At 47.4% G+C, this 26,152-nt stretch overlaps 2 protein-coding genes and 1 long non-coding RNA gene across 5 annotated transcripts; 2 read left to right on the plus strand and 1 right to left on the minus strand.

The window, feature by feature from the left end:
• Nucleotides 1–4,825: 4,825 nt before the first annotated feature.
• LOC142843012 (uncharacterized) lies at nucleotides 4,826–9,055 on the minus strand. Its single transcript, XR_012909549.1, has 3 exons — nucleotides 8,860–9,055; nucleotides 7,888–8,018; nucleotides 4,826–5,608 (listed from the first exon to the last, which is right to left on the minus strand). It is a non-coding gene; the product is annotated as an uncharacterized LOC142843012 (long non-coding RNA).
• Znf7 (zinc finger protein 7) lies at nucleotides 8,427–22,890 on the plus strand. Of its 3 annotated transcripts, XR_012909548.1 has the most exons (6): nucleotides 8,495–8,568; nucleotides 9,747–9,790; nucleotides 10,271–10,397; nucleotides 13,967–14,083; nucleotides 15,485–17,299; nucleotides 22,824–22,890. XR_012909548.1 is itself a non-coding variant. In XM_075959686.1 (5 exons), exons 2-5 carry the CDS (start codon nucleotides 9,788–9,790, stop codon nucleotides 17,239–17,241), a joined length of 2,004 nt encoding a protein of 667 aa, XP_075815801.1. In that variant the 5' UTR covers nucleotides 8,427–8,568; nucleotides 9,747–9,787; the 3' UTR covers nucleotides 17,242–17,817. The 3 variants fall into 3 exon arrangements, 2 of the variants coding, with proteins under 2 accessions (XP_075815801.1, XP_075815802.1); XM_075959686.1 differs by lacking the exon at nucleotides 22,824–22,890 and having other exon boundaries at nucleotides 8,427–8,568; nucleotides 15,485–17,817; XM_075959687.1 differs by lacking the exons at nucleotides 9,747–9,790; nucleotides 10,271–10,397; nucleotides 22,824–22,890 and having other exon boundaries at nucleotides 8,474–8,568; nucleotides 15,485–18,806.
• A 566-nt stretch (nucleotides 22,891–23,456) lies between these two features.
• On the plus strand, nucleotides 23,457–24,631 carry Commd5 (COMM domain containing 5). Its single transcript, XM_075959730.1, has one exon. The coding sequence runs from the start codon at nucleotides 23,458–23,460 to the stop codon at nucleotides 24,130–24,132; it is 675 nt and encodes a 224-aa protein (XP_075815845.1). The 5' UTR covers nucleotide 23,457; the 3' UTR covers nucleotides 24,133–24,631.
• The last annotated feature ends 1,521 nt before the right edge of the window (nucleotides 24,632–26,152 follow it).

The following is a 26,152-nucleotide window of genomic DNA, read 5'->3' on the forward strand; positions in this document are numbered from 1 at the left end:
AAATAAATAAGTAAATAAAATAAAACCTGCCTGCCACCTTGTGGTTTTAGAGTATAAAATGAGTGTACACACTGGCCCCAGGACCAAAGCCTCTCATGAGCTGTCCTGGCTCCGGTCAACAGGGGACATTTCTCTTCTGCTCCCATTGGTGGCAGAGCAGTTATTCCAGACGGATTCCCATAACAGCGACTGCTCTGTAAAGACAGGCTCTCACTCTCTACTCCATGTTTTCCTAGAATTCACTGGCTCAGGCTGGTCTTGAATGTGTGGTGATCTATTTCTGTCCCTTGCCCAGTGCTAAGATTACAGGCCTGGGCCAGAAAGGCTGACCTTGGAGCCTGGGTTTTAAAAACTAGGACTGGGTTATGGGAATTGTGGTCTGAATGCTATCGTTGATATTTTGAGAGTTTTGTTTTGTCTTGAGACAGTTTTGCTGTGTGGCCCAGACTGGGTGTGGACTGCTCCACCCTCGGCCTCCTGGCTCTGTGATCACAAGCAGAGCCATCTTACCAGCTCTGTCATATCTTTGTGAAGAGATCTAGTTCCAGGGGTCAAGGTGCCACCTTTATTTTTTCCTAGTTTCCTATTTCTCCTAGGGAACCGGTGGGTGGCTTTCATCATTATAATGAGACAATAATGACCCCAAGGTCCAAATGGCCTCAGACTAGATGGAGCCTGGCGGACACCTCCTGGCCCAGCGTGCCTGCACATCTGGGAATCTGTGATGGCTGAGTAGTTGGTAGCTGGAAGCATGTGGGTACTGGTAAAGAGCTTTACCTACTTCTAGCAAGCGGCATCTGGACATAAGCCGAGATGGGTAGGAAAATCCATTATAATTTTGGGACCCAGGCTGGTGACAGTGTCGCACTGCTGAGCCACAGCCTTACAGCTGTGTCTGTGCTCACTGCTAAGCATGGCAGGCACCGTTAGGGAAAAACTATAATATTGATGCACCTTCTAGGTGCCCTTTCCTTTTCATCGTTTTCCAGGTAGAATTGATGGAAACTGGGACTAAAAGATGGCTCAGCAGTTAAGAGTACTAACTGTTCTTCCAGAAGACTAGGGTTCAAGTCCCAGAACCCACTTGGCAGCTCACAGCTATTTGTGATGCCGGACAGGGGGTGGGGGGATTGGCACATGCCTTTATTCACAGCATTCAGGGAGGCAGAGACAGGTGGATCTCTGTGATTTCGAGGCAACCTGGCTTATAGAGTGAGAGCCAGAACAGGCTCTAAAGCTACAGAGAAACCCTGTCTCGAAAAATCCAAAAGTCAAAATAAATAAAATTAAATATTTAAAAAAATAAAATAAAATAAATTTAACTTTAAAAAAAGCCCATTTGTGACTCCAGTTCCAGGGTCTCTGATGTCGTCTTCTGGTCTCTGTAGGTACTTCATGCACATGGTGCCCAGACATACATGGAAGCAAAATGAAAAAAAAAATTAAAGAAAGAACTTATATACTTACCTGGCAAGGGAGAATCTTTTCTCAATGGCTTATCCATTATCCTCCAGATGCTGCCCCCTGCCGAGTCCCCAAATGCAGAACTGTGGTAATCGAGGACTGCATTTGAGCTCTCCCCTATTAAATTTCTATGCTAGGGCTGAGAATAGCCTGCCGAAACCTGGCACCAAGGGAGGAACTGTCTTCACCACCCAACTTGAAATCTTTTTTTTAAAAAAAAATTTAATGATTTTTTAAAATTTTACATACATTGATGCTTTGCCTACATGTATAGCTGTATAAGGGTGTTGATCCCCTGGAACTGGAGCTACACACAGTTGTAGGCTGCCATGTGGGTGCTTGGAATTGAACCCAGGACCTCTGGAAGAGCAGCTGGTATTCTTAACCACTGACCCATCTCTCTAGCAGCAGAAATCTTTTCTTAATAAACTCCAACTTGATTGCTATTGACACACCCTGAGGTCTTGCTGTTGACACACCCTGAAGTCTCCTCTCCTGCAAATAACAGCTCTAGCTTTAATTTTTTTTCTTTTTGTGTTTTTTGTTTTATTTTGATTTTCGAGCATGTCCTGGAACTCCCTCTGTAGACCAACCTGGCTTCAAACGCAGATATCCACCTATCTCTGCCTCCCCAGTACTGGGATTAAAGGTGTGTGCCACTAACCCCCCCCCGCATTTTTCTATCTTTATTATTATTTTTTTTTTTTGGTTTTTCGAGACAGGGTTTCTCTGTAGCTTTGGTGCCTATCCCAGAACTAGCTCTTGTAGATCAGGCTGGCCTCGAACTCCCAGAGATCCGCCTGCCTCTGCCTCCCAAGTGCTGGGATTAAAGGCGTGCGCCACCACCGCCCGGCTCTATCTTTAATTTTTAAATGAAATTAATTTTTTATTTACTGGTGAGGGATGGGCGCACACCACAGCTCTCTTGCCACAGTTTGTGGGAAGAGACAAGATGACAATTGCAGGAGTTTATTTTCTCCTATTTTAAGAAAAGGCCTGAGGATGAAACTCGGATCCTCAAGTTTGGCAGCAAATACCTTACCGACCAAGTCATATCACTGGTTCACTGACTGATTGACGTGTGTGTGTGTGTGTGTGTGTGTGTGTGTGTGTATTCGCACACGTGTGCTTACATGCCACAGTGCATGTGTGGAGGCCTGAGGAAAACTTTAGGAGTTAGTTCTCTCCTTGCACTATGTAGGTTCTAGGGATCAAACTAGGGTCCTTAGTGGTGTTTATTTAAAAAATTGGAGGGAAGAGAAGTCATGCCATACAACAGGACTCACATGGGAGACCTATTGGAAGAGGAGAGAGAAGGGGCAGAAAAGGAGGCAGATAAAGGGTAGAGAGAGGGACAGAGACTGGACCCTGAGGACAAGAGTAAATGGAGGGAGACGGGGAGTGGGGAGGAAGGGAAGGAAAGAGAGAGAGGTGAAAAGTGGGCAAGGCCCACCTTTTAAAATGGAGTATAGTAAATGTACGCTCTTAGTGGCACAGCTGAGGACAGATCTTGTCAGGACCCCAAGGGCAGGCCAGTACAGTGCCTGAATAATAACATTCCTCCCTTTTGCTTATTATAAAAAGGTGAGGAGTTAGAAAGGGGTAGTAGGTGAGGCAGAGATGAGGATGCTGTGTTCTCAAGACTGCTTTCTGGTGACCTGGGGGTGTTGCAACCTTTGGGGGACCCGAGAAAGCTGGGGTGCTAGCCAACTCCAGGAATATCTGGCTATTTCACTTTGCTATCTAGGCTCTGTGGGTAAGATGCTGTTTGAGGTGGATCCAAGTCAACTCCCTGGAGTTCATGAAATAAAGTTTTAGACACATTAGTATTCCCATTGTTTGTAATCTGTACCAAAATCACATTACAGAAAAAGTAGTATACTCACATAGGGGCAGTACTCTGCCAGATTAATAGTTTAGCAAAATTCCATTGATTAATGTTAAGACTATGAACTTTTGGGCTGGAGAGATGGCTCAGAGGTTAAGAGCATTGCCTGCTCTTCCAAAGGTCCTGAGTTCAATTCCCAGCAACCACATGGTGGCTCACAGCCATCTGTAATGGGGTCTGGTGCCCTCTTCTGGCCTGCATACACAGACAGAATACTGTATACATAATAAATAAATTTAAAAAAGGAAATGGAGAATTTTTTTCTCGGTTCCCCAATTATCTGGTCCAAGGAATACTGAGGCCAGATTTGATCTGAAACGGGTGGTCAGTGGTTCTTCAAATTCCCAAGGATGAAGCAGAGGAAGATTGAGTGGACATGAGTGAGGTAGAGAAAGAATATCCACAGGCCTTAATATTCTGGTGTCCCAGGGATCCAGGGAGGATCAGACTGAGTAGGCACAAGCTGTTCAGCATGTGGTCATGCAAGAATAGGGGCTAAGGGCTGTGAACCCAAGAGAAACACGGTGACCTGCTACCAGGACTTTGAGAAAAGCCAGAAGGCAAGGAGAGGACTGTGCCTGAGAAAGGAAGCCGCACATCCAGGGGAATGGTCAGAGGTGGGTAGCCCCACCAGAGACCCAATTGTTGGTACTGAATGGAAGGCAAAGCCATCAGTGAATGAGAAAGTAGATTTGTTGCAGGCAGAAGAGAACAGATCAGAAAGCATTATCTAAGGGGTATTTGGGCCAGCTCTGACTGCAAAGGTAGACGAGTTTACTAGTCCTTAAATTGGGCACTGAGCACAAAAGTCTGAGGTTTTCCAAAAGGCATACGGTGGGGAGCTTGGAGTATAGACGATGACACAGTTCCCATGAGTCAGGCAGAGAAGTGAGGCACAAGGTCTGCAATTCCTAGTGTCCCAGGAATTCAGAGAGGATCAGATAAAGTAGACTCAATTGTTGGTACTGAGTAGAAGGCAAAGCCATCAGTGAACGAGAAAACAGATTTGTTGCAGTTGGAAGAATGTAAGCAGAGACTGTGCGTTCGTTTTCCGGATGCCCAGACTGGTGAGGTTCCAGAGATGTCTGTCTCCTTCAGCAGCTACATGGCATCTGTATGACTCCACCTACTTTCTCTATAGATCTCTATTCGGATTTCCCACCTGACTTTACTCTGCCCTGCCATAGGCCGAAGCAGCTTTTTTATTAACCAATGGTAATAAAACATATTCACAACATAAAGAAGGGAATCCCACATCATCTCCCCTTTTCTGTATAAATAAAAATGAAGGTTTTGCCGGGCGGTGGTGGCGCACGCCTTTAATCCCAGCACTCGGGAGGCAGAGGCAGGCGGATCTCTGTGAGTTCGAGACCAGCCTGGTCTACAGAGCTAGTTCCAGGACAGGCTCCAAAGCCACAGAGAAACCCTGTCTCGAAAAACCAAAAAAAAAAAAAAATGAAGGTTTTAACTTTAACATAGTAAAAATACATATAACAAAATAGGTATCAGGCAAGAATTACAGTTACAATATTTATGTCTATTTTATGTTTTATCATAACTAAGGAAAACTATAATTATAACTATCTATTCTTCAACTCCATCAAAGACTCCAGAAGTATATAATATTACCTAAGTTAACAGGAAGTGCACTGTAAGCAGCTTCCAAAACTCTAGAATTGACAGAGACATCTCACTTCCTGTCCTGGACAGTCACCCAAAGTTCTTTTGTAATGTTGGGGCATCCAGCTTCAACCTATAGACCCATAGTATCCAGCACACTTTCCCATGAAACAGAAAATTTGAAGGACTATTTTGCTTATACTATTTTGCTTATATTGGCAGTTTGTCAGTCACTTTCTTCTGTGTCCTGCAGAATGTCTGGCAGACTCTTTCATGAAGCAGGAACCTTTTTTAGGTGAGTTCAGCAGTTATTTTTTCTGTTGTTTCTGCATGTCCAGTTCATACAGCATACTAACAAGCAGTCCAGGCAAGAGCAATTTCTTGCCTAAATGGCTAGCCTTGTCACATTGAAGGCAAATTCCACAATGAGAAAAAAGAAAAACAAAAATAAACACCACATGACCAGAAAAAAAATTCCGTAATGAGTTTCCTTGTCACTCTGTATCAGCACCAGTGTTCAGGAGAAATTCCAGGCTGTTGTTAAGTTCTGGTCTCCTCATATTTGGAGTATCTTTGGCAGCTTGAGATCTTCTCCGGGGTCTGCTCCTGCCTCCTTTTCTGGCAACACAACATGTCCTACATGTAAGCAGAGACTGCTAGTTCATTTCCTGGCCATCTAGACCTGAATAATCACACAGAAACTATATTAATTATAGCCCTGCTTGGTCTGTTAGCTCAGGCTTCTTATTAACTAACTCTTATATTTTAGATTACCCTATTTCTATTAATCTGTGTATAATCAAAGGCTGTGGCCTACTGATAAAAATTCTGGGGCATCTGTCTACTTCAGCAGCTACATGGCTTCTCTCTGACTCTGTCTACTCTATTTATCTCTGCCACCCTGGCTATATTCTGCCCTTTCATAGGTCAACGCAGCTTTATTCATTAACCAATAAGAGTAACACATATACAGAAGGACAACCCATATCAGAAGAGAGCAGATCTGTTGAGGGCACTAGCATTCACGTCAGGTGACTCACAACCGTCTGTGACTCCTGATCCAGGGGTTCCTGCACTGACATCAGGTGACTCACAACCGTCTGTGACTCCTGATCCAGGGGTTCCTGCACTGACATCAGGTGACTCACAACCGTCTGTGACTCCTGATCCAGGGGTTCCTACACTGACATCAGGTGACTCACAACCGTCTGTGACTCCTGATCCAGGGGTTCCTGCACTGACATCAGGTGACTCACAACCGTCTGTGACTCCTGATCCAGCGGTTTCTACATTGACATCAGGTGACTCACAACCGTCTGTAACTCCTGATCCAGCGGTTTCTACACTGACATCAGGTGACTCACAACCATCTGTAACTCCTGATCCAGTGGTTTCTACACTGACATCAGGTGACTCACAACCATCTGTAACTCCTGATCCAGCGGTTTCTACACTGACATCAGGTGACTCACAACCGTCTGTGACTCCTGATCCAGGGGTTCCTGCACTGACATCAGGTGACTCACAACCATCTGTAACTCCTGATCCAGCGGTTTCTACACTGACATCAGGTGACTCACAACCGTCTGTAACTCCTGATCCAGGGGTTTCTACACTGACATCAGGTGACTCACAACCATCTGTGACTCCTGGTCCAGGGGTTCCTACACTGACATCAGGTGACTCACAACCGTCTGTAACTCCTGATCCAGGGGTTCCTACACTGACATCAGGTGACTCACAACCGTCTGTGACTCCTGATCCAGGGGTTCCTGCACTGACATCAGGTGACTCACAACCGTCTGTAACTCCTGGTCCAGGGGTTTCTACACTGACATCAGGTGACTCACAACCGTCTGTGACTCCTGGTCCAGGGGTTCCTACACTGACATCAGGTGACTCACAACTGTCTGTGACTCCTGATCCAGGGGTTCCTACACCCTCTTTTGGCTTCTATAGCATTCACTCTTACAGCTGCATATACATATAAATAAAAAAATAGAAAGTAGACACATAATAAAATGTCAAGGAAACAGAAGTCTTATGTCTTTGGACATAGTATAAAGATCAGGTGGTTCCAAAAGCCTTCAGTTAGGAGGTGACACTCATGAGCATGCGAGCACATACACACACACACCCTCTCTCTCCTTCCTAATAGCCCGCAGATATTGTTAAAACCTCCCCTTCCTTTCGTCTCACACTCTCTCAGCAGTACTAACACAACAGGCCCCTCTATCCTATCCTCCTTGAAACACTCATATCCTCATCACCAATAACGCTATCCTTTATGTTTTGCCAACCTCTAATCCCCTTGGCTAGTTTCTCCTAGGTACTAGAAGATAAGGTCCAGGCTCTCCTATAGTTTAAGAACACTGTTTGGGCAAGGAGAGTTGGCAGAAGGAATCAGATTTACTCAGGAGCCAGCATTCTTGAGAAGTTAAGAGGTACTCTCTTCTCAAAACTCTGACTTTGGGGCTTAAGGACTCTAAGGGATTTGGGTAAAGGCTTTGGAGGGGGCAGTGAGGCCAGGCAGGATCTTTCATCAGAAGTGTACCCTTTTCCCTTTTCAGCCTGAATATTATGCTTTAACCTCCATGTCTACCTAACCAAAGAAGGCGCTGGCATGGATTCTAGCACTTGGGGGCAGGGGCAGGAGGATTGCTGGTTAAATCCAGTTTGGACTACAAAGTGAATTTTAGGCTAGCCTGGTTTATATGTTGGAATCCTGTCAAGGGGCGGGGACAGAGACAGAGAAGAAAAATCGACTAAGGAAGGATATTACAAAAAGCATGAGACACCCGGGGTGTCTGGCTCCAAGGAAGGCTTTGGGGGTAGACATCTCTGGTGGGCTGGCCCAGCTTGGTCTCACTCTATGTCACCGAGGTTGAAGATGTATGGTTGAAGTAAGACTTTACCTTACTTTTTCACATTTTCGTCTTGGCATTTGTGTGTATCTTCAGATCCTGTTAGTGACCTCTGCTCTCTTTCTGAGTCTCAGATGTGTGGTCTGGGAGCTCAGACACTGCGCGACTCCTTTTTGCAACAGCTAAGGAGAGTTTGAAGTACAGTGTTAAACGCACCCGACATCCAGACTAGGGCAGTGGGCAAGAGACCTCCACTGAGGATCCCCCTCCACAGCCTCTCAGGTCCTCGTGCATCTGGCCCCACAGCTGCGGTAGACCCCATCGAGCCTCCTGATTCCCCTACCTGTGCCACCCCCTGGACAGCCGGGCCAGTGCGCTCTGCCTCCGGAGGGTAAAGGTTTCTGGAGCTTATTAGTTCTTTCTAAAGCTAAACAAAAGCTAACTGGGCTACGCTTCGTCAGGGTTAGCCTGAAATACCAGGATCGACCTGCCCTAGACGCTAGCCCAGCTCTTTACGGGCAGAGGGAGAGAGGGAGGGAGCGAGCGCGCGCATCTGGACCCGCCCCTACTCCTGTAACCTCGGGGGCGGGGATGGGGAACCAGCGAGATGCTCTGGTCGGCGAGCGGATCTGAACGGGCGGAAGTATACAGGGCGGGACGCGGAGGGATGGGCGTGCGAAGCTGTTTCCGGCGGCTCGCTCTGTTGGCGGGTCCCAGACGCGCCCAGGCTGGGTGAGTCGGCGCAATTGCATTCCTTGACGTCAGGGCAAGGGGCCCCCAGAAGAGATGAGAGGCGTGGGCGGCTCGGGGCTGTTTTCAGTGCCTGGCCCGGGACTTGGTCCCCGCGGATGCGAGTCGAATAGCCGAGCACCACAGCCCCTCCAGCCTGCTCCCGAGCTCCAGTGTTGGGCCTGAGTTAGGCGGCTTCCCCCCAGGACTGGACCCGCCTGCCGCTTCCCTAGTTTCCTGAATAACCACTTCCTGGGACCATTCCCCCCCCCCCCCCCCCCCCCAGTTCTGCACCTTGAAAGCCTAGAGTCAGTGACAGAGGCTGAAAGTGTTGTCAGGGTTTTGGACTCAGATGGCAGCTCAGGGTTTGTCCTCTGTCTGGGACCCCGATTTCCCATTGGCTGTCCAAATGCTGGGGTCTGAGAGAGGAATGCTTTTCCAGTGTTCACTGCTGCTTGGGCCAGCCAATGGCCTGACACCTGTCCAAAAGCTACCGAGGAAGCCAGCGTCGTCATCCCGTTCTGACCCCGCCCGGAGGGGGGGGGAGGTGGGGCTAGGGAGGGGCCTAAGGGCTTTGCTTTGCTTTGGCTGAGGTGGACTTCTGGAATCCTTATGACTTAGGGCAGCTATAGCCTATTCTGGAATTTAGATCCTTGTGAACAGGGGTTCAGTTTTTCCCCTGAAATCCTTTCTCCTAAGCCCTGTCTCCTGCTTCCGGTTAACTGCTTCGGTTGCTTTCTTTGGTTCTACCATCACTTTGGCCCGAGCCCCTGGGGGAAGACTATTTCGGAATTTACCAGGACTTCTCGTTTAACCACGTTCCTAGTCCCCTTCCTTCAGCACTATCACAGTTGTGGTTTTATGTGTGGTTATTTGTCTCTTCTAGGTGTCTCATGAAGGCAAACTTCTTGCAAATTCACGGTTGCCTCTCCCGTGGTTTAGTTGAATGTGTGGCAACCATTCTTAATGTGTTTGTGAAGTGATTCAACCCCGCTCCCCAACACAGGCAAGGGGCTCGGTGGCTGATACTCAAGTGTCAGGGCTGTGTTTGCCCAAGTCTGGTGTCCCTGTATGCCTGGGGTTGGTGGTGAAGAAGCAGGGGATGCAGAAACCCCTGAATTACTCTGGGAATTGGGAGCCTCCTCCTCCCTGACCTCTCGTCTTTTCATAATTTCTCACAGGTGTCTGAGTCAAGGCAAGTGGACCCCACCCTCCAAATCTGATGGTAGGAAGCCTGGCTCCCTGCATCCCCCACTGGTTCTGTCAAGCCTCCACTTCCTACTTTGGGGATCTGCCTTTCCACTGGGCCTGAACACAGTTCTAGCTTTGGCCCTCCCTGTGGCTCTTGCCAGGCTCAGTGTCTGAGGCAGGGAGTAAATGTCTACCCAGACCAGAGCCTAGCTGTGCCTGTTCAGTGGAGAGGAATTACGATCACTACATGGACTAAGTCCCTTCTCTCCACTATGATGGAGAGGAATTACGATCACTACCGTGGACTAAGTCCCTTCTCTCCACTATGATGGAGAGGAATTACGATCACTAAATGGGCTAAGTCCCTTCTCTCCACCTTTGATTTAAGAGCTGAAAGGACCCCTGTGACTCTAGTCCGATCCTATGGGTCACCTGCCTGTGAGATATGTTGTAGTGCCAGATTGGAGCTGGCACCTATGGACTTCTGGGGTGCTAGTGTTTGTCCTGATTTCAGGAGGCGGTGACATTTGGCGACGTGGCTGTGCACTTCTCTCGGGAGGAGTGGCAATGTCTGGATTCTGGCCAGAGGGCCCTCTACAGGGAGGTGATGCTGGAGAACCACAGCAGTGTGGCTGGACTAGGTGAGGCTACACCTGGGGATCCAGTCCATACATCCACCCCTCACCTGTCAGAGACAGGGGATGTGGATGCTAACTGCCTCGCCTTAGGGGCTAAACCTTGAATCTGAGTGTGCCAGCCCAGTTCCAGGCTTCATACATGTCACCCACCCAGCTTAGTCCTTACTAGGTAGGGACACTTCTGGGAACTAGTAAAACCTCTGTTTTTCCTAAGCTTATTAAATTACCATGTGAGGGCCAGGCGGTGGTGGCACACGCCTTTAATCCCAGCACTTGGGAGGCAGAGGCAGGCGGATCTCTGTGAGTTCGAGACCAGCCTGGTCTACAGAGCTAGTTCCAGGACAGGCTCCAAACCCACCGAGAAACCCTGTCTCAAAAAACCAAAAAATAAAAAATAAATTAAATAAATAAATAAATTACCATGTGAGAAATAGAACCCATACTTGAAATAGCTTTAAAACGCACACACACAACAACAACAAAGAAAAAGAAAAACAATCTTTTTGTTAGCTCGAGGAGTCTCCAGAGAAAACTTTCTGGAACCAGAGTGTCAGTGATACCTTGAGTCCAATCTTTCCTTTGGTCCTGCCGTCAGATCGCTCCCGTTCTTGCTACCTTCTCTGCAGGCTGCTCCAGCACGTACCACTCTGTAGTTTGTTTCAGCTTCGTGGTAAAATGTATGTCTTACCTGCTGGTTGCTAAGCGTTTCACCTGTTGCTGAGCCCGCTTCAGGGCTGGCCCCATCCTCATGTTGGCGTCTCCAATATGGGAGTATCCTGAGTTCTTGAGAGGATGCCTGGGCTGGTGGGCCAGGAGTGGGGTAGGTGGGGATGGGAGGAATTTGGCTTACCAGGTACTTCTGTCTGTGTTAGACCAGGTCTATAACTGTTCATCCCATACAACCTGACAAAACCCAGTTTTCTGATGTCTTAAGTAGTATACAGCAAGGGCTGGAGTGTATACAGGTCAGTGGTTGAGCATTCTTCTGTCGCACACAAAGTTGTTCTGGGGTCAATCCCTGTACCACAGAGAGCAAAAAGAAAAACAAATCAAGCCAGGCGGTGGTGGCGCACGTCTTTAATCCCAGCACTTGGGAGGCAGACGCAGGTGATCCCTGAGTTTGAGGTCAACCTGGTCTACAGAACAAGTTCAGGATAATCGGGGCTACACAGAAACCCTGTTTTGAAAACAATACCAAAACTAAACTAAACAAGACAAAGGAAAAGAAAGTAAAACAACTTAAGATTGTGTTGGTTTTGTGTTTGTCTAGTCTTTGAGAGTTTAGGCATCCTGTCATATCCTTGCTTACTACTCTGTTAGGTTCTGAAATCATGTACTTGTGTAGCGCTTTTGAAAAAATAAAAAAAAAAAAGCCGGGCGATGGTGGCGCACGCCTTTAATCCCAGCACTCGGGAGGCAGAGGTAGGTGGATCTCTGTGAGTTCGAGACCAGCCTGGTCTACAGAGCTAGTTCCAGGACAGGCTCCAAAGCCACAGAGAAACCCTGTCTCGAAAAACCAAAAAAAAAAAATAAAAAGTAAATAAAAAATAAAAAACAAATAACAACAAAACGGATTGTTGTGCCTTACTGACTTGTGGGTGTTTAGATGTTCAGTATATCTTGTGTTAGATTTCACCAAAACCAAGGCAACATGTTAAAAAGCGCATTATTAAATGTACTACTGATTTATACCACCCACAATTTAAACACACTCAGTACTTTGCAAGTGCTATCTTAGATTCACATATGACGTATCACACGTCGCTGTGATAGGAGGAAAACACACGGAGTACAGTGGCCAGGGCTTGCTCGATTGTCCCTCTCTACTTTCCCTGGGGTCCTGGCCTGCCAGGAATGACGATGGTTTTCTTTCTTTGTTAGGGTTTAGCCTTCTGTGGGGTCAGTCTCTAAGCTTTCTTGCCTAGTATATATTGGCCTTTTCTTTTGTGAGTTGCTCAGTGAGCAGCAGCCTCATCTGCGTGTTGTCTTGTCTCAGACCCTTTGCACATACAGCTACAATGTGCCTGTGAGGAACCGCGCTCCGTTAGGCAAGCTACCCAGTTTCAAAGTAAACGTTGCTCTTTCCCCGTAGTTTCTGCTTCGACAGTAGCTTCACGTTTCAGCGCCAAGTTACTGAATGTTTTTTTTTTCTTTTTGAGATAGCCACCTCACTCTGCTACCCAGTCTGACCTAGAACTCCCGGGCTTGTAAGCAGTCCTTCTGCCTCCGCCACCTGAGTGGTTGCTGAGAGATGACAAGTGTATGTGTATCATGGCACCAGCATAGGAGAGTTTGGAAGAGTGCAGGGTAAATGACTTGCATGTCTCTCTGTGATGATGCTAATGTTCAGGTGCAGCACTGGTTAACTGAGATTCTAGCCACACCCACACGGGCACACTGGCAGCCTGTCCTTTCTACCACCAGGTTGCTAGGAGGCTAATGGTGGTGACACACACCTTTAATCCCAGCATCGGGAGGCAGAGGCAGGTGGGGGCTAAACAAAGAAACCATGTCTCAGAAAAAATATATATATATACCTAACAATACTTGCATATTTTCTCCTCATGTTAACTTTGGTCAGATTTCTTTTCTTTTTAAGAAATGCTGTCAGTTTTCTGATGAGTGTGGGGGCCTGCCTTTACTTAAACTTGAACCTATTACTGTACCATTTGTTTAACGTTTTGATATAGTGACATGATATCCTTCACAAGGTTGACATTCACGAACCTTTCAGTTGAGTTACCAAAACAAAACAAACAGACATTTCACATTTCAGTCAAGTTCATGACTTTTTCTTGGGCCGCATTCATCACTGTCTTTGTCGTGTGTGACAGTGGGCTGCAGGTTAGACATGGCTGATGGATCTCGCAGACGCCTTTGCCTCTTTTTCCATGTTGTGAGAAGCCAAACTCTATTATCTTTTTTTTTTCAACGTGTATGGGTGTTTTGCCTACATGTATGTCTGTGAACCACTAGAACTGGAATTATAGACGTTTGGGAGCTGCTGTGTAGGTGCTAGGAGATGGCCTGGAAGAGGAGCAAATGCTCTTCACTGTTTAGCCATCTGTCTAGGCCCGCTTTGTGGATCCCTGATTGGATCAACACCTTCCTCACTTCTATGAACTGGCCATAAAGGGAGTCTGGATCCACTACTTGTGATTTGAAATCTTCTTCATTTATTTAATTGCTTACTAATTTTAAGCTTTTTTTTTTCTTGGCTACCCCTACCTCTTGGAGTATCCTTGTCTTTTGAACTAGAGGAAGAAACGGCCGTGGCTTTGCAGAATGTGATGCTGTCTTGGGCTTAAGCTTCCTATGCCTCTTGTACCCCAACTAGATCTGGCCTCTTCTTCAGTGACAGTGTTCCCTGAAGACTGTGGAAGTCTGGGTGCCCCTTCCTGTCTAATCTAAGGAGCTAGAGTGAAGGGGCTGCTATGTATCCAGCCTCGTCCCTCGTCACCCTCCCGATAGGTTCTGCATAGTCTAACAGCTCCTGTTCTTCATGGCTGGGAGCGAGGAGCAGGACTGACTCCTGGCCGTGTTTCCATCCTCTCCTTCTCTGCCTCACACAGCAGGATCCCTGGTCTTTAAGCCTGAACTGATCTCTCGACTGGAGCAAGGACAAGAGCCATGGGTCCTTGACCTACAGGGAGCAGAGGGGACAGAGGCACCATGGATTTGCCAGACAGGTAAGGCCTAGGCCCTGTTACAGAAGGTCTGAATAAGAAGGAACTGGGGTGAGTCCTGGTGACCAGGCTGGGCTGCTAAAGAACACTGCAGAGGACCAACCCTAGAAAGAACCACAGCTAGGTGTGTGGCCACTTCTGGGAAGGCAGGGGCACAAAACACTTGTCCATTTAACTACTATGTGTCTTGTAATTAACGGTCATAGAGAAATCTGGCCTGTGGGGTCAGGACAGGAAGGCAGCCTGTGGGATTTGGAGAGTCTAGAAGGAAAGTAGATATCACAAAGGCCTCTTGGTCTAGGTGCTCAGACCCTGACCCTTGCCCCAGGGAGAAAAATCAGTGTTAACTACTGGGTATGGTCACTCAGCCAATGGCTTAGTGTTTGTATCTGTTTTGTCACATGATCAAACATTCTAACTAAAACCAGCTTCGGAAGGAAAGGGTTCATTGTGGTTTACATTTCCAGGCCCTAAGTCAGGGCAGAAACTGAAGCACAGTGGATGAACACCGCTTTCCATTTTATACTCCGGTTGTGTTCAGCCCACTTCCTTGTGCAGTCTGGATAAAACTGCCTAGGTCTGTCCATAATAAATCATCAATCAAGACAAACTCACAGATGGCCACAGGCCAACCTGACCTGGGCAGTTTCTAGTCGAGGTTCCCTCTTTCCAGGTAATCGACTGTACCAACATGACAGTAACCATCACACCTATAGCAAGGCTTGCCAGATGTGGGTTTGCAATTTCAGTTCTTTTCAGAGAAGTCCACCTTAGAGGCCAGCCATGGATAGGCTGAGCACCCAGTTCTGCTCTGGGATCTTCCTGCTAAGATACCACCTCTTCTTCAGCCAGGGTCTCAACATTCCTGTCTGTTTTTTGGTCAGACACCCCCGTTGTCCTCACTTGCCAGCTAGCATGTTTGCAGGTCGCTGACCTGCTCTGATGAATTCTGTCCTCAGGCTTGTTCTGTCCAGTCTCTTTTGCTTACTCTAAGATATTTCCTCCTCAGTGCCCTATAGGGTGAAACACTTCTTGTAGACCCTCTTAGGACATGAAACTCTCAGCCCTCTGCCTTGTAGACAGAGTATGCCATCACTGTCCAGTGAACTAAATTGTGAGCATTTCCCCTTCTATCTCCTTGCCACCCTTTCCACTGGGGTGGTGTAGAGCCGACACTCCCACAAGGCACTGCTCATCTTTCCACTGGGGTGGTGTAGAGCCGACACTCCCACAAGGCACTGCTCAACTTTCCACTGGGGTGGCGTAGAGCCGACACTCCCACAAGGCACTGCTCATCTTTCCACTGGGGTGGTGTAGAGCCGACACTCCCACAAGGCACTGCTCCTCTTTGCCTTCTCCCCGAGCTCAGATGTCAAGAATGTTTCTACTTTGTGCTTATTTCAGATTCTACTATTAGAACCAATCACAAGCAGACCTGTGAGTACATGAACATTCCCGAAAAGCAGATTCCTGCCTTTGGAGACCATTTGGATTCCACAGTCTTGTCAGAGAACTGCTCGAATAGCCTTGGCCTAGGAGTGAGTGGCTCCCTTTCCCAGCAACATCATCTCAGTAATGAGACTATGGCTCCCCAGGACACTGTCCAGGAATGCAAGGAGCTACAGGCCACTGTTCTGGGTTCTCAGCCTGACAAACAGAGAAATAGTGTGAAAGGGACATCAGAAAACTGTGAAGAGTGTGGTAGAGTCTTTAAATCAACTCTGAACCTGGATCCATATGTGGAAGTGAGTGGACAGGGAAAAGCATACAGATGTCAAGAGTGCCGAAGAAACCTAGCTGACTGCTTAGAGGAGACGCACACAAGTAACTGCCTTGGGAAGAAGCCTTATGAATGCAAGGAATGTGGGAAAGTCTTCAGGCTGTGCTCACAACTCAACCAGCATCAAAGAATCCACACCGAAGAGAAACCATTTAAATGTGTTGATTGTGGGAAAGCTTTCCGTTTGAGCTCAAAACTGATTCAGCATCAAAGAATCCACACAGGAGAGAGGCCCTACAGATGTGAGGAGTGTGGGAAAACCTTTGGTCAGAGCTCAAGCCTTATCCATCATCAGAGAATTCACACAGGAGAGAGGCCCTATAGTTGTCAAGAGTGTGGGAAAGCCTTCAGCCAGCAATCACAGCTGGTCAGACATCAAAGGACTCACACTGGAGAGAGGCCCTACCCCTGCCAGGAGTGTGGCAAGGCCTTCAGCCAGAGCTCAACTCTAGCCCAGCATCAGAGGATGCATAGTGGGGAGAAATCTCAAATGCCAAGAACTTCAGGGAACTCAAGCCTCGTTGCCCATGAGGGAAATCACACTGTAGAGAAGCCATTCAAGTGTGAGGAGTGTGGCAAAGCTTTCAGGTGGGTGTCTCGCCTGAGCCAGCACCGGCTGATCCACACCGGAGAGAAACCTTACAAGTGCAACAGGTGCACCAAAGCCTTCGGTTGTAGCTCCCGGCTCATTCGCCACCAGAGAACTCACACAGGAGAAAAACCGTTTAAATGTGACGACTGCGGGAAGGGCTTTGTCCAGGGCTCCCATCTTATTCAGCACCAGCGAATCCACACCGGGGAGAAGCCTTACGTGTGCGATGACTGCGGGAAGGCCTTCAGCCAGAGCTCCAGTCTCATTTATCACCAGAGGATCCATAAGGGAGAGAAGCCGTATGAATGCACGCAGTGTGGGAAAGCCTTCAGTATGAGCACGCAGCTCACCATCCACCAGAGGGTTCACACCGGGGAGAGGCCCTACAAGTGTAATGAGTGTGGAAAAGCCTTCAGTCAAAATTCAACCCTTTTCCAACACCAGATAATCCATGCTGGAGTGAAGCCCTATGAGTGCAGTGAGTGTGGAAAGGCCTTCAGCCGGAGCTCATACCTCATTGAACACCAGAGGATCCACACTCGAGCCCAGTGGTACTGTGAATTTGGAAACACGGTTGAAAGTAACACTTTTTTGAATTCTAAAAAAGTGAACACTGTAAAGAAATTGCACCAGTGTGACGACTGTGACAAGATTTTCAGGTGGCGCTCACACCTGATCATACACCAGAGGATCCACACAGGAGAGAAGCCTTACACATGTAACACTTGTGGCAAAGCTTTTAATCGGAGCTCCAGGCTCACTCAGCACCAAAAGATTCACATGGGATAAATCATTCACCTAAGTGTGTTGGTCACTTCTCTATTGCTGTGATGACACTACAGGCAAGGTAAATTTAAAAAGTTTATTTGGGGCTTACAGTTCCAGGGAGCATCATGGCTATCATGGTGGGGGCAGGGCAGCAGACAGGCAGGTAGGCGTGGTGTTGGAGCAGTAGCTGAGAGCTCACATCTTGAGACAGTTACTAAGCAGAGAGGACTAACTAAGGATGGAGAGGCTTTTGAAACTCAAAGCTCACCCCCAGTGACACATCTCCTTCAAGACCACACCTCCTAATAATTCTCAAACAGCTCCACCAACTGAGGGCCCAGTGTTCACACATATGAGCCTATGGGGTCGTTCTCATTCAGACCGCCACACTATAAATATGTAACTGAATAAACCTGAAGCCTTATTTTATTTGAGTAATTTATGCTAACAGAAACTTGAGACTGCTGGCGGAGATTCAGATTTGTTCTAAAAAAATATTCTACTTATGAAAATAATGTTTTGTTTCTGGGATGTTTGGCATTCATCCATTAAATAAAGTGTGTGTCACACTCCAAGTGTAGCTGTGTTTTGAACTCAGAGGAGATCTCTGTCCTACAGATGAGAAATCAATATCAGGATTTCTTGTAAGAAGCAGCTTGAGTGAAGCCACCAAATCCGGGTCTGCTGGTACATACTTGCCATCCCAGCACCCAGGAAGATGCAGTCACGGAGACCCTGCGTTTACATAAGTAGTAACTCCAAATGTTTTCCCTCTGGACCAGTTCCTTAACATAAGGGAATAACCCTGTAACTCATTGAAAAGGGAGCCAAAAGCAAAGATGCTGGAATTCATTTCACCTTATCCCTTCTCGGTGTCCTGTCTGAGGTACTAACCGAGGGCTGAAGTGTGCTATTCAAGTGCTCTACCCCTGACTTATAGCCTTACCCCCAGTTGATGCCTCTGAAAATCTGTCTCCACCACAGCCACTCAGGACCTCATCCCCCTTATTCTGAGAGGCAGGTATGGTTCCTGAATGCTTTTTATGTGGGGATGGAACACCAGCATTAGGAATACACCAATGCTCGGTTTAGAAATACCATGGCCAGCCGGGCGGTGGTGGCACAAGCCTTTAATCCCAGCACTCGGGAGGCAGAGGCAGGCGGATCTCTATGAGTTCGAGACCAGCCTGATCTACAAGAGCTAGTTCCAGGACAGGCTCCAAAACCACAGAGAAACCCTGTCTCGAAAAAACAAAAAAAAAAAGAAAAGAAATACCATGGCCAGGAGCTGGAGAGATGACTCCGTGGTTAAGAGCACAGGCTGTTTTCACAGAGAACCTGGGTTCAATTCTCAGCACCCACATGGAAGCTCACAATTGCTGGTAACTCCACCTCCAGGGGATCTGACACGCTCACACAGACATGCAGGCAAAATACCAATGCAGAAATGTAGATACCAATGTAGAAGTACCATGACCACCTGACGAGGGCTTGAAGTCATGTTGGGGTTCAGGAGCTTGCTTATGTGACCCAGAATATCTCCCATTCTAAAATCCGAGCTAGTTATCTGAAAATGTTCTGTCGTAGGGTAGTCATAAGAACTAATGTGCAGGGCTGGAGAGATGGCTCAGAGGTTAAGAGCATTGCCTGCTCTTCCAAGGGTCCTGAGTTCAATTCCCAGCAACCATATGGTGGCTCACAACCATCTGTAATGGGGTCTGGTGCCCTCTTCAGGCCTGCAGGCATACACACAAATAGAATATTGTATACATAATAAATAAATAAATATTAAAAAAAAAAGAACTAATGTGCAGATGTGTACATCAACACCCCAGGTAGAGGATTGATAAGAAAGCACCCTGCACATCCTCTCCCTCAATTACAAACAGCAGACCTACACTGTTGGGGTCTGCAGACCCTGAATTTCCTGTGACCCCTTACCTGCCGGAGTAAACAACTTGTTTTTCTATGTTTGCAGCTGCTCTGAGCACAAGACCCTCATGAGTGCCTGATGGCAGGGGAGTGGTTTCTGGTGGGCTTGCAGCTCAAAAATCCCAACAGTTAGGGCATGGCCATTAGTCAAGGAGAGCCCTATATAAGCTGCCCTGGAACCCAATAAAAGGGCATTCTTGTTTCAAGGATACCCCCCCCGTGTGTGTGTGTGTGTGTGTGTGTGTGTGTGTTTCAATTTCCAGCCCTTGCCCAACTCACAAACCATCCTGTGGTGCAGGCGCCACACCACACTAGCACCTACCCAGTTCTTCACCAGCCAGGGGAGGCCAGAGAATGGACGGACAGTCTGGACCAAGGGAAGGACCACAAACCATCTGTGCTCTCCCGATGTGTGTCCCTCAGTTCTGCTCCTGAATGTCTACCTAACAGACCTTTTGAGGCCACTGTCAAGAGGGGGGTGGTTCAGGCTGTGGAACACTGTGCCATGACCCAGGATGCTGGAATTGGGGTACATGGAATGAGATGGGAGAGTGGCGCATGGGCCACAGCTTGTAAGCCCAGTTAGGATTTGGCATTTTATTCTAGAATATGGGATGCCACTAGAAGAACCTTACAGGGCCGTTTAGGTTTTCTTCCTAAAGCTTGAGCTTGGATTGGAACCGTGGGCCTTGCCTTATTCCTGCCATTGAGCCACACTTCTACCCGGGGGTTGTGTTTTGTAAAGTACCTTGGCTGCTCAAATTGGGTTTGAAGGAGGGCTAACTATAAAAAACAGAAGATGAAGCAGGCCGTGGTGGCACATGCCTTTAACCCCAGCACTTGGGAGACAGAGGTAAATAAATCTCTGTTAAGTTCGATGCCAGCCTGATCTACAGAGAGAGTTCTAAGACAACCAGGACTACACTGAAAAACCGTGAAAAACAAAGGATGAATTCATTTAATTTAAATTTAAATTGAAACTAAGTCTTGGTTTCTCTCAGTGGATTTGGACAGCACGACAATTAAAACATTTGGGCTGGAGAGATGGCTGAACAGTCAAGAGCACTGCCTGCTCTTCCAGAGGACCTGAGTTCAAATCCCAGCAACCACATAGCGGCTCACAACCATCTCTAATGGGATCTGATGCCCTCCTCTGATGCGTAGACACACATGCAGATGGCGCACTCATACACATAAATAAATCTTTTTTAAATATTCATTTTTCTACACAACAATTTAACCAGTTTTCTAGCTCAAAGTCCCAAAGCCTTCCAAATTCGTTTAAAAAATACATGATCAGCCCTTCACAGTAATAGACGACTCCCTTGTCCCATCTTCTGCCTCAGTTACCGTCCTGTTACTGTGAAAAAGCATCACGTCCAAGGCAGCTTATAAAAGGCAGGGTTTATGGCTCCAAAGGGATAAGTCATTATCAGGTGGGGAAGCAGGGCAGCAGGCATGCGTGGCACCTGGAGCTGGAAGCTGAGGTCTGAGGGCTTATGTCTCAAACCCCAAAAGGAAGCAGAGAGAGTGAACTCTAAACGGCAAGCATCCTTATATTTTTCAAAATATTTTTTATAACTTTTATTCTTATTTTATATGCATTAGTGTTTTGTCTGAATGTATTCCAGATCTTGGAATTACCACGTGAGCTGCCACGTGGGTGCTGGGAATTGAACCTGGATCCTCTAGAAGAGCAGTCAGTGCTCTTAACCACTAAGCCATCTCTCCAGTCCCGCCTCTTTATTTTTAATTCAATTATTTTTTTTTTGTTTTGAGACAGTCTCTCTATATAGCCTTGCCTTATATATAGAACTCACTATGTAGACTAGGTTGACCACAAACTCAGTGATACTTCTTCTTTATCTCCCGAGAGCTAAGATTAGAAATATGGGCCGCCACACGCAGCTGGCAAGAGTCTTTAGACTCTCAGAGCTGACCTCTACTGATGTACTTTCTCCAGCAAGCCGTACCTCCTAAGCTCTCCTAAGCAGCATCACCAAGTATTTAAATGCCTGAGAATACAGGGACATCTCGTTCACATCACATGTCACAGTAGAGTTTATTTTTATTTTTTTAAAGATTTATCTATTTATTATGTATATAACATTCCTTCCATGTATGCTTGCATGCCAGAAAAGGGCACTAGATCTCATTACAGATGGTTGTGAGCCACCATGTGGTTCCTGGGAATTGAACTCAGGACCTCTGGAAGAGCAGTCAGTGCTCTTAACCTTTGAGCCATCTCTCCAGCCTCTCAGTAGAGTTTAAAAAGGGGTTGCTTGCCAGGTGGTGGTGGCGCACGCCTTTAATCCCAGCACTTGGGAGGCAGAGGCAGGCAGATCTCTGTGAGTTCGAGACCAGCCTGGTCTACAGAGCTAGTTCCAGGACAAGCTCCAAAGCCACAAAGAAACCCTGTCTCGAAAAAAACAAAAAAAAAAGAGGGGGTTGCTTGTGTACGCCTTTGGGAGGTGGTTTTCTATGAGTTTGAGGCAGACCTGGTTTATATCCTAGGTTAGCTAGGACTACATAGTGAGACCCTATCTCAAAAAAGAAAAAAAAAAGAGGGTTGATATGGGGCTTGGGATGAGGTGGGCTTCAATGGCTTTGCCGAGCCCCATGATGGATAGAATCTTTGAGGTAGAACCTCTGGAAAATTGAAGTCACTTTGATTTGTAAATCGGGTTTGTAAAGTGTTGAAGCAATCAAGAGGGAATGAGGCAGCTTACAGTTGTCCCTGGTTCCAGTCCAATACCCTTTTCTGGCCTCTGATCAGGTGTGTATGTCAAGCACATACAATATTCAGGGAAAACTACATACACATAAAATTTAAAATGAATGAATGGATGGATGAGGGCTTGGAGAGATGGCTCAGAGCACTAGCTGCTCTTCCAGAAGACCCAGGGGTTTGATTCCCAGCACCTCTAAGGCAGCTCACAACTGTCTGCAACCTTAGTTCCAGGGCATCTAATGCCCTCTTTCGATCTTCATAGGCACCAGGCACAGTGTTACACAGACACACGTACATACAGGCAAAACATCCACACACATAAAATAAAAAATCAATCTTAGGAAATAGCAAAGAGGTAAAACAGGCAAAGGGGTCTGTTTAGGTCACTCAAAAGAAAATAAGGCAAAATCTGTCAGATTTTGTCAAAATTTGCTAGAATTTCTAGGGGTTCTGTTTTTAAAACAGGGTCTCACTTAGTGCAGGCCACAGGCATCAGCATGGTCCCGATGGCTGCCCAGAAACTGAATAGCTAAGCCAGGCTGGCCTACACTTCATACAGATCTGCCTACCTGTACCTCACGAGTGCTGTTTTTGTTATTTTTGTTTTTTGGATTTTTTTCTTTTCTTTTGGTTTTTCAAAACAGGATTCCTCCGTGCAACAGTCCTGGCTGTCCTGGAACTAACTTTGTAGACCAGGCTGGCCTTGAACTCACAGACGCCCACCAACCTAGGTGCCACCATGCCTGGCCTGAGCGCTGGCTATAAAGACGTGAGTTGTCGCCTGGCCCATCTAACTATTTTAAAATATGTAATTCGGTAGCACCAACTACAACAATTCTAGCGTGTGCCCTCATACCGGACCGCCTATGCGCAGGACAGGTACAGCTTTGAGTAGGATCCCGGAAACTGAATGACTTCGGCTTCCTCTCCCAAAAATCAGGTCAGAAGACAGCTCCAGAGTCCTGCTGCCCCTCTGCGCGTGCGCGGCTCCGGAAACCATAGAGGTGCCCTATCAACGCTATCCTAGAGTAGCCCGGAAGTGTCTCTGGACCCTTCCCGAGGTCCGGTCAACTTCCTGCTTCTCCAGCCGCGGTAAGCTACCAGTGGACAGCTTCCTCCAGGTGCCGAGGGCTTTAAAGGAATGGTTTATATTTGTAATGTGAGACCATTAGGTCTTCCAGAGCTATGATAAGGATTCGGGCTTGAGTAGGGGAGAGGTCTCAGCTGCATTGTCCAAATTCACTTATACTGCTTACGTAGGACTTACGCGTGCACTTCTGTTTCTTGGTTCTTTTTCCTGCCAACTGCTGATCTCTGACGGCCTCTCTTCTCCTAGACTCAGGTGGACTCCTTTGCCATCCGGTCTCAGTGCCACCTTCCAAGCACGTGTCCCGTTTACTGTCTATCGTTGGTGGCTCATGTGACCAGTGACAGGCGGATGGGGGCACCACATCGAATCTCATTTTTTGATACATGAAGCCCCTGGCCAGTGAGTCACTTGTCTCTTCTTCACTTCTCCAGGCAGTTGTGGTTAGCACCTTCTCTCCGGACTGATCAGGAAAGGGGAAGCAAGGATGTCTGCTTTGGGGGCTGCAGCTCCATACTTGCACCATCCAGCTGACAGCCATGGTGGCCGAGTCAGTTTCCTGGGATCCCAGCCTTCTCCAGAAGTGGCGGCAGTGGCTCCGCTCATGAGGGACTTGGACAGGAGCACCTTCAGAAAGTTGTTGAAGCTTGTCGTCGGGGCCCTGCATGGCAAAGACTGCAGAGAAGCCGTTCAACAGCTTGGTGCCAGTGCTAACCTGTCGGAGGAGCGGCTGGCCGTCCTGTTGGCAGGCACACACACACTGCTCCAGCAGGCTCTCCGGCGGCCCCCTGCCAGTCTGAAGCCAGAAGCCTTCCAGGACCAGCTCCAGGAGCTTGGCATTCCTCAAGATATGATTGAAGATTTGACCAGTTTGGCATTAGGGAGTCAGCGCCCACTTCTCGACGCCGTGGTCCAACAGCAGGGGTCCTGGCTGCCCCACCTGTCTGACTTCCGGTGGCGGGTGGATGTGGCCATCTCCACCAGTGCTCAGTCCCGCTCCCTGCAACCGAGTGTTCTCATGCAGCTGAAGCTCACGGATGGATCCGCACACCGCTTTGAGGTACCCGTGGCCAAATTTCAGGAGCTGCGGTACAGTGTAGCCTTGGTCCTTAAGGAGATGGCCGAACTGGAGAAAAAGTGTGAGCGCAAACTGCAAGACTGAACCCTTGTAGTGGGTGCTGAAACTGGTACCAGAGCTCACAGCCCCCAGGTCATGAGGCCCACCTCATCTGAGGGACTGCGTGTAAGGATGTATTTTGTTGAAGGGACAAGACAGCTGTGACTTTCGGACTTTTGGGGTTTGTTTTTATGAGTGAACTATGGGCATAGTGTCACAATTTATAATCTCAGCACTTGGAAGGGTGAGGCCGGAGAATGGTTGAGTTTAAGGGCAGTCTGGGTTACACAGCAAGATTCTGTTTAGACTAAAGAGGTAAAGCAACTATTACAAACATGTACATGGGCTGGAGAGATAGCACAGCGGTTAAGGGCACTGGCTGCTCCTCCAGAGGTCCTGAGTTCAATTCCTGGCAACCGTATGGTGGCTCACAACCATCTTTAGTGAGATTTGGTGCCCTCTATTGGCCTGCAGGTAGACATTCAGGCAGAACACTATACATAATAAATATATCTTTAAAAAAATAATAAAACATGTTCTTCTACTTGGGTGTTAAACCTTATACTTGCCCCTTCCCTAGCCATTGCTATGTGCAACTGGACGAGGCCATGTGGAGATGTAGGGTTCAGATAAGGACCTATTACAATATACAACAAGGTTGCTCAGCCTGACCTGAGCCCTCCTGCTTCTTTTGCTTTGGTGTGTACATGTCTTAGTTTTTTGCCTTAAATTCCTGCCTTCCTGAAGATGACATCCTGGTGGGGAGCCAAGAGGGGGAGACATTACAAATACTAAATATGTAGTACATAATGCTTAGTATGTATGACATTAAATGCAGATTTTAAATATTAAAACATTAGTATGGGCCTGGAGGATTGGCTCAGTGGTTAAGAGCACTTACATGTGAGTTCATCTCAGAACCCACATGGTGGTTCACAATCTTCTGTAATTCCAGTTGCAGGGGATCCAGCACCAAGACGTCAGGCACATAGGTGGTACACACATACACTTGCGGGCAAAGCGTTCGTTCATACTCATAAAATAATAAATCTAAAACAAAAAGCCCATGAGTGCAGCTTGTGACAATGAAGAGTCCCGTCAGAGGATGACAGAAGTGCTGGAAGGTGGGCCATATGACAAGCTTGGTCACAGGGTGGTCTTTGAACAGGTAGGTGTTTATGCAAATATAGATGTGTTCTCTGCAGGGCCATCAGCTGGTGCACCGGCTGACGGTGAGGTAAAGCCACTCGGTGTTAGCGGTGCATTTAGTGTATTATGACTTTTGAATGTGTCCACTGGACTAGCCTAGTACTTTTGCCCTCATCTCTCCATGGGTAGTTTAGAAGCATGGCACGCCTTTAATCCCACGACTTGAGAGGCAGAAGCAGGTGGATCTCTGAGTTCAAAGCCATCCTGGTCTATAGAGTAATTTCCAGGCAACCACCACCCCTACACAGAGAAACCATCTCGGAAAAAGATAAAAGGATAGCTTCGTATATTACTGTGGAGTAAGGAGATTGTAATATGGACAAACATTGATTTTTCTCAAAAAAAAAAACCTGACAAGTACAGACTTATAAGCCAATAAGTTGGCCCTTTTCTGCACCCCATTTTATTGAAAGGTTTTGTTTTGGAGACAGGGTTTCACTATGTGGGTCAGGTTGCCCCCAAAGAACTCAATCCCAACTGAGTCTCTTGCATGTAGGAATTAATTGGCATGTGCCATTAATACTCAGAATCCAAAGTTTTTGAAGGGCTCCCAGGAATTTTTATCAGTACACATTCTGAAAATACCTTTTGTAGGAGTGTAACATAACAGAATAGCAGTCAGGCGGAGGTGGCACACCTGTTATCCCAACACTCCAGAGACGGGAATCTCTTGAGTTTGAGGCTAGCCTGGTCTACAGAGCAAGGTCTAGGACAGTCAGAGTACATAAAGACAAAACAAAAAGTACAGAATTGCCGGGCGGTGGTGGCGCACGCCTTTAATCCCAGCACTCGGGAGGCAGAGGCAGGCGGATCTCTGTGAGTTTGAGACCAGCCTGGTCTACAAGAGCTAGTTCCA

The sequence above is a fragment of the Microtus pennsylvanicus genome, chromosome 2 (assembly GCF_037038515.1).
Source record: "Microtus pennsylvanicus isolate mMicPen1 chromosome 2, mMicPen1.hap1, whole genome shotgun sequence".
NCBI lineage: Eukaryota > Metazoa > Chordata > Mammalia > Rodentia > Cricetidae > Microtus > Microtus pennsylvanicus.